Source organism: Frankliniella occidentalis, unplaced genomic scaffold, assembly GCF_000697945.3.
Source record: "Frankliniella occidentalis isolate FOCC.00 unplaced genomic scaffold, Focc_3.1 Scaffold5, whole genome shotgun sequence".
Lineage (NCBI taxonomy): Eukaryota > Metazoa > Arthropoda > Insecta > Thysanoptera > Thripidae > Frankliniella > Frankliniella occidentalis.
The window spans coordinates 188,621-196,671 of record NW_026267135.1 but is presented as its reverse complement, the minus strand read 5'-3'; the positions used below and the strand labels follow the sequence as shown (position 1 = coordinate 196,671).

The following is an 8,051-nucleotide window of genomic DNA, read 5'->3' as shown; positions in this document are numbered from 1 at the left end:
GAGGCTTGGGGTGATACAGAGATATATCTTCCACCCATTACACTAGACGTTTAAACGCTAAAACGCACAGGGTTGTATGGTGGCTCGCTTGGAAGGGGTACAAATTTGTATAGCGATCTTTTATTCCAACCGTAATGGACTGTATATCACGCCTGGATAAAGGAATGTAATTTATATTAACAAATTCATGATACGATTGGACATAAGCAGGTGGCAGGCACACCGCGATTTTTGCGCTCGTATTGCCGATGTATTGTTCTTGAACAATATCAAGATACACATAAATATTTGATTCAATCTCCCCAGTTTTTGTATTGGCCGTCGTCTTGCTGGTTGCAGGCGCGGAAGTGGGCGGAAAAGATATAGTTTTAACTCCAACTCCCCATTTGCTGTAGGCACTTCCGAATCGAAGCGGATTAGCCAAATAATTTGTAAACTCTGACAGTTTATTCTCCGGGTATAGTTCCATACTACTGTCACTAGTCAGAATCACCTGGAACTGATTTTCCATAATTATTTTTTCCTCAATATTTTTGTATGTTTTCCTCCGGTACCCAGCTTGCGGCCTCCTTCGGGTACCCCTCAAACTCAACTAAAAAAAATTTCCGATTTCTGATCTTTTTATACGAAACAATTCGAGACACTTTAAATAATGTATCCTGGTCCACGGTTGCTCGTGTGAGTTCTTGCTCGTAGAAACGGCCAACTATCGGCTGGCCTGTCGAGTCCTTCAGAGTGTACATGTATATATTTTTCGGTCGTCTGAGAATAATATCGACTATATGAAAAATTTCTTCAGTAAAGCTACGCTCAGTTCCTTTCTCAAACGGGCTATAACGTAATTTTGACACTCTCACTGTATCGCCTATGGTATATCGCGGCGGTCTCTCTGGCCGCCCGTGTCGATGTGCCTCTAAAATGCGTTTCGACCAAATTTTGTAAAAATCTTTTTTCTTTATCTTGTTTGGAGCAAAACCAGTGGTCCGGTGGACAGCGCTGTTGTAAGATTTGACTAAGAGGGGGAGAACGTCAACATATCGATTCGTTTGGTTGTGATATAAATATCGATAAATGTAAGACCGAAGTGTTCTGTGAAATCTTTCGATTACAGACGCCTTATGCGGAGAGACAAGAGCAAAGCTTGATTCAATTTTGTTTCGCTTTAAAAGTTGGCGAAATTCCCCCTTGAACTCGTTCCCCTGGTCATGAGAAATTTGTTGAATGCGAAGGGGGTGAAAGTCGCGCAATATAGCTTTCATACCCTCGGCTGCACTCGCGGCCGATTTATTTTTTAGGGGGGCTACAGCAACTTTTTTAGTAAAAACATCAATCACACAAAGTAAATAACGGACTGCAGAGTTGTACTTTGACAGTTTTTGAACATCTAAAAGATCGGCTTGCAGCAGCACTCCAGCTCTTGTCAGGTTGTCATACCCGTGCGTGGGGTATCTCCTCCTTGCGTTCTTAAAAGTTGTATGAACAGGCTCTCTCAGCAAAAAATTTTGAATTATCTTTTTGTCGACTTTCTTGAGGCCCTTTTCGAGCGCTCCCTGCGAACGAAAAAGGACGGAAGACGGTGGCGATAAATACAGTTTTTGTAATAATTTTTCTGCTTTTTTGCTCATTTTCAGACTTCCTCAGAGTATCTGTAGATGCGCCAGCCAGGAAGAGAAGAGGGAGAGTGACAAGTGAAATAAAGTAAGCACGCTTATATATGGGTATAGGACGTCTGTTTTATTTTTTACAAATTACATAAAATTCCATAGACCTTTGCATGAGAAACGTTTCCTTTTCCTCCCACCTGCGCCATCTTGAGCCTCTTCAAATTCCTCGTTTTCCGAGTCTGAATTTAAACCCCGATTTGCTTTTTTACCGGGAACAACGGGAGTCATGGGCTCGGTAATTTTTCTTTTAGCAGGAATAACTTTTTTAGACTGAGGCTGAGGCCTTTCTCTAGCTGGAGACGTTTGCACTCCAATGTTTCTGCCCCGTAATTTACGAGGCGATATGTTAACATCGTCTGCTTTTTTTGCTGCAGATTTCTTTTTTCGTGGCGCTGGCTGTGTCTCGCGCGTGCTGGGGAAAATCTCAGCGGGATGCTCAAACTGCATACTCCGCCGAGACGCGCTCCATCGGACTGGCGCTGTTGACGCCGCTGCGGCCGGTGCGGCTGAAGGCATCAGCTCAGCCGTCGTCGTCGTCGTGTAGCTTTCCCCCGGCGGAGGAGCCGCGTCTAGCCCCTCGGTTCGTACAAGCGAGAGATATTTTTCAAACAGGCGGGCATAAATGCCCCATTTTTCATCGTCAGTAATATCTGTACGATGTAATACATCAATCATTTTTCTATAAACCTGGTGGAAATTGACTTCAGCCGGCGTGAGATGTGTTTCGCGTAGACGTTTATATTGAGAATCCGAAAATAAATACATCTTCTGCATCTTACTCTGCCTCTTTTTTGCCAGAAAATTGTTTAATTAAAGCAGGTATAGCACTTCCCAGGAGAGATGTAATAATTGGAATCAGCCAGCCTCCTGTCTGTTTTTTACGAAGTATTAGTTGCTTTGCCTTCTGAGAAGTTTTAGGACATGCAAAAGTTCTTATAATGTTTTTATAGGGCTTGAGTTTTCTCAAACAGGCCGGACTAAGTTTTACATCGGGATTTCGAATCGCGTTTAACACACAGCTGCTGAGGACAGCTACAAGCTCTTTGTCAGGGTTATGGAGCAGAGAATTTTGCACGTTTTTACAAGAATTACTCAAAACAATTAGATGGGCTAATTTCCTCCGCAAACGCTCGCTCATTATAAATTTTTTGAGGACAATAGACTACACAACACTCGTCGGATTCAAATATATTTGATCTGTAGCGCGCCCAGCTGGGAGTACAGGGGTGCAAATCCAAAAAGAACGGCTTCCGAGGACAGGTCTTGATATGGTCTTTATACGCCTCGATAAGAACTTTTCGCTCCCCGGGTTCTGCGACTTGATTCGCTAGATAAACAAATGATGCGTTAATTCGGCTTGTTGGACAGATACAATAATACATACTATTTAGCGCGAGAATTCGGGCATTTTTTTCTTTGGGAAATAATACTTGTGTCGTTAAAATCACTGTTATACTGCAGTGATGTACGCCATTTACATACAAATCTACTATCTCTTTGTTTGAAAATACCGAAGAATATAAGTCGTCAAAAATTATTATAGCTGGAGTATCTTTAACCAGAGAAACTAGGTTTTCAGGGATGCCGGATATAAGAGTTAAGAGAGGTCTTATGTCGTTAGGAATATTTTTAATAGCATTTATTTCCCCATAACAATACAAAATTGTCTTAAAATTAATGTTAGGCGCATACAGTGTTTTTAAATTTCTTAAGTAATTATATATCCAGTGCGTCTTGCCGGACTGGGACTGACCTATAGAGCACACACACACACACAGAGAGATATACAGATTAGGTACAATATTTTAGAGGTTATGTTTGCTTATTACAGATGTCCTGTATTACCGGCACAATATATAGCGGCGGGGTGTCTAAGACGAAGGGCCATCGCTTACTGAGCTCGCAGCACTCGGATCAGCTGTTTTTATAGCATAATGCCCAAAAGGAAGAGAGCCATAAGTCCCTGGAGTGTCGAGCCAATACCTCTTTGTATCAAGGCAAGAAAGTGCAATTTTTTTGCATTGAAAAGTCCAAAGAATTTGCTTTTTATGACCGATTCTTTTAAACTTTACTAATTTTGGCTCCATAGTTTCCAGACAGTGCAGGTAATCATCGAATGTAAAACTTTTCCTTATTGCAGTCGGAACGCCTTTGGACTTTAACGTCATAGGCCCGTCTTTCACTTTTACACAGTAACTTTTTGGTTTTAAACATATAATTTCTTGCAGAATTTTACCTCCTAACTCATCTGTGAAACACCCCGGCTTTTTTCGTCTTTCCACGAAAAAAATTCACTTTTTGGATCGTAATTACTTGAATCGATTAAGTCTCCAAAATTTGGGAACAAGTCAGTTTTGTAAATATTTGGACTGTCTTTTGTTATTTTAATGACATTTGAGTCAGTGTCGCTCATCACACACTGAGCAGAACTACCAAAAAAATTCTTAATTCGGTCATACCAAAATTTAATCATAATGTCTTTGGAAAAACTCAAAATGCTAATTCCTAGAAATACAGGTGATGTTATACATACGCTAGCCCGCTTCATTTCAACGATAGCCGCGTCCTGGCCGATAATGGTAGCACGGTGGTACAGAGGGGAATTTACAAGTTTTTGTAATTTTTTCTTGTTAAACACAAGTCTAATATCAGTTTGTTTTAGCTCTGATTTAAGCGAGAACCCAAAAATAGAATTTTGGGCCAATTTTGTAAGCTCTGATTCCACCTTATTTTGGGCAGCGGCCCTTAAATCCATGCACAATTTAACATAGGGAGCAAGCACTTTACTTTGAGAGAATTTCATGACACGAGTTATACTATCGACTTGAACCCCAAGACGAACAATAGTCTGCAAAGACTTGAGAGGTATTACATACTCTTTCCTGGGATGCAAAGTCGCGACCAACTTCTCAACTTTACTGTATGGATTCATGCTTAAAAGCGTAGCCAGTGTTTTTGACCGGGAGGACAAATCGTCCGGACAAACGATAATTTTTTCTGGACAGGGAGGATAGTCAGCAAATTTATCATGCAGTGATTCGGGGAAAGAGAAGCTAGTTTCCACGAGGTATCCCACATCTCCATCGGCATCCGTTTTTGTAATGTCAAAATTCTTTACCTCATCGTCAGTCAGAAACTGAAACCCTCCTGTAGGCAGTTTAGAATTCAACATCGTCGTACCGTAGAGAGAAATCTGATCTACGTAAATTAACCAGGTCATAGGTTTAGACGGGTCATAGTTGGAGCACATCGGGTTATTTGCGACTTCCCTCTGGGAAGTCACAGTAACAAATCCGCCAAACATCGCACGGGACCAGAACCTGTACATTTCACCGCATCGTAATGTAGTTAAGTGCAAATTTGTTGTTTTAAGACAAGCCGACCATGAAAAACTACTAAAGGACACGAAATGAAAGAGATCTATTCCAAAATGTTTGTACAGCGTACTACGATGGCAATGCATTACATCTGCCAATAAGCAGACGTCTGTTTTAATGTAGAGCTTTACAAGCTGTTTAAGATTTTTCAGTTTGAAAGTAGTCCAGATATTTTTAGCCTCCTCGTATGTCTGAGAACTGCATTTTTCTTTAGTCAGATCGTTGTAGTAAGATTCAATAGGAGGTAAAACAGTTTCGTCCAGCACAGACTCGTTGCTAAAATGAGAATAAGGAAAGGGCATCTTTTTAGTTATAAGCTTAAACTGCTCGGGATCCGGGAATATCTGGGCCGATATTTTAAAATCACTAGGTTCTAGCACAGAACTCAGCGCCGCCAGGGAGGCGCTGGCTAGAAGGAAGCTGTCAACAAACCTAATTCTGTTCCAAGTGATTGATATAAATTTCTCAGAATTCCTCGCAACTACGTTTACAGTGTCTGTTGGCTCCGCCACTGTTTTTAAGGCCAGGACAATAGCGGCAAAGTCGTAGGATCCGCCATTATGAAAAACAACAACCATGCCTCGACTCAGTGTTAAAGAGCTATTACAGCTAACGCAAAGTAATTGTCTCCAGAGCCCCGTTACGTGATCATGGTCGGCGCATCTCTGATCCATGGGAAGATGTTTTTTGCACAGACCACAGACACCCTCCGGATCAGTCATTACCGCTTCCTGAGCGGCGGTCAAAGGTTTGATTTTCTTATGGGTCTCTTTTTCTAGTTTTGCATGAACCTTAACAATTTTCATGAGAAAACGTTCAGCGCAATTTTCCCCAAATATGACTTCAATCGGGTGCATAAGACGCCCATCGTCCCCCATGACAAGAAATGAAACAGCCATAGGCACATGACGCGATTGGCCGTGCGCCTCAGGTAACACGAACATTTCAAAGTCAGCTATGCAGACGTAAGGTCTTTTTAAAGTGTAACGTGCATGTTTGAAAGATATTTCATTTTTCCCTTCAGGGGGAAATCAATCCTTTGACAGTCCATTGATAGACAATGTTTTTCATGAGCCGTAAGATATAATTTAAAACTTGCTTGATAGAAACAATTCCGACAGGTGAATTTACGCCCATTTTTTTTCGACTTACACTGGGAGAGGAGACGGTTGAGATTTTTAATAAAAATATAATGACCAGTATTTTTAGTCTCTCCGTCATTTTCTTCCTCCCCTTCCTCCTCTTCTTCCTCTTCATCGTCATCGTCATCGTCATCCCTGGCCTCGTCTAGCACATACGACCTGCCTGGAGACCTCCCCTTCCTCTTCCTCTTCCTAGCACTACCATCAGTGGTTTCTGGTTTAATGTATAACAGATCCACACGAGTTCTATGCGGATCAAGAAGCGCCTTAGAGGTTCGCAAAGGGAAAAAACCGTCAGATTTAGAGTATCCAATTATTGTTAATGCGATATTTTTATTTTGAATTTCAATTTTGTTAATTTGACATAGTTTTACAGGGTATTTAATACCAGTCATATCAAGCTGATCCTCGTACTTAAGGAGAAGAGAAGGTTTTTCTGCAACTCGTTTAACATTGACATTTTCTATATTCAGACCCAGTAGCACTGAATAGAGAAAGCATCTGTTATCTGAGTTTTTTAAATTTATACATGCTTTTTTACTTTGAACATGAGGAGGAAGAGGAAGGAAACTGCCGGCAGACAGTGGCCTATATCCCACAGTATGAATTTCAAACTTAATTACTCTGTACACAGTAAAATTTGACCCATTCTCGTTAAAGTTTGCAATTTTTTCAGAAATTTGCATTACACATTCTTCATAGAAATTAAATATTTGATCAATGTTTACAACGGTTACTGTTTTACTTGCAAAATATGGCTTTGTACTAGTTATATCCCCCGTTGTCAATTCAACTTTTGTCATTTCGACATTAAGATTAAGATGAAATTTAACTCCATTATGATACATAAAATCTATTGTTATAAGTTCACACGCTCTCTCCCTTTCCCCAATAAGTACAATAGCCGGGTCAACGCTTAGATTAACATTGAGAGTGTGCGTCCTTAGAAACCCATTGAATATTTCATTTGTTACCCATGAAATGCCTTCCAGCAGAACTTCGGGAGAGGACTCTTGCTCGTTCTCTTCTCCACCGTCGCCGTGTTGTTGGTGCTGCTGGTGCATGTTGGGTTCGTTGACCAAGTCCAGGAAGTCGCGAATCCGTTGCCATTGTGACATGAAGAGCGAGGAGCGGGCCCAGCGCTGCGACAATCAGGTGCTGTTGTTAAAGCGCGGCGGGGGGTGCTGCTGCCGCTGACTCTACTGCGCGACGGGCCGCGGGGAGCTCCGGCACCTCGCCGAAGGGGTATATTTGAAAAATAAACCCCTCTCCTATTTTCTTTATGGGCACAATGACGGGGGGCTTCCCGTCATCTATTTGTTCATTGATTTCATCGATATCGCGATCAGGAAAGCCATCATAGCGTTTTGGTAGAACTAGCCTCATTTTCTTCCCGTATTTATCAAAATGATCGCAATAAAGGCGCTCCCCGAACTTAGTGGTCGTCTTTCCCATACGCACGGCAACGAAGTGTTGCCCTAGGGTTATGTCGCGGGCCGCGACGAAGGGGGTGACGTGGCTCATCACGTTGAAAACACCGAACCCGGCCGCCATCTGATTTGGACAGGAAAAAATGGAAATATGCGTCAGATTTGTGGAGGGGGCCCAAAACGAATGCAAATATGCATTCGGTACGCGTTTCTGCTCTTTCTCGCTTTTGCGCTTAACTAGGCCGTGTATATCACTGTACTTACTTTAAAGAAGTGATGACACTGTCAGGTCAGAGGTGCTGGCTAGGAGGGCGGGGGGCGGCGACGCTGTACGACGTTGGCTGGCTGGCTGGTTGGATCGCTGACTCGCTGGCTTGCTTGCTGAGCACGAAGGCGAACTCGGGCTTCACAGGGTGAGGCTCGAGAGTGCCTTTAACA

At 42.2% G+C, this 8,051-nt stretch overlaps 1 protein-coding gene and 1 long non-coding RNA gene across 2 annotated transcripts; one reads left to right on the top strand and one right to left on the bottom strand.

Moving 5' to 3' along the window:
• Positions 1–1,536: 1,536 nt before the first annotated feature.
• On the top strand, positions 1,537–2,442 carry LOC127749888 (uncharacterized). Its single transcript, XR_008011409.1, has 2 exons — positions 1,537–1,698; positions 2,039–2,442. It is a non-coding gene; the product is annotated as an uncharacterized LOC127749888 (long non-coding RNA).
• Positions 2,443–5,924: 3,482 nt separating this feature from the next.
• LOC113206613 (uncharacterized) lies at positions 5,925–8,045 on the bottom strand. Its single transcript, XM_026422770.2, has 2 exons — positions 7,878–8,045; positions 5,925–7,737 (listed from the first exon to the last, which is right to left on the bottom strand). Exon 2 carries the CDS (start codon positions 7,299–7,301, stop codon positions 6,018–6,020), a length of 1,284 nt encoding a protein of 427 aa, XP_026278555.2. The 5' UTR covers positions 7,302–7,737; positions 7,878–8,045; the 3' UTR covers positions 5,925–6,017.
• Between the last annotated feature and the right edge of the window lie 6 nt (positions 8,046–8,051).

Coding starts and splice junctions, on each gene's coding strand:
- LOC113206613 (XM_026422770.2), bottom strand. CDS start 7,301: ATGTCACAATGGCAACGGATTCGCGACTTCCTGGACTTGGTCAACGAA.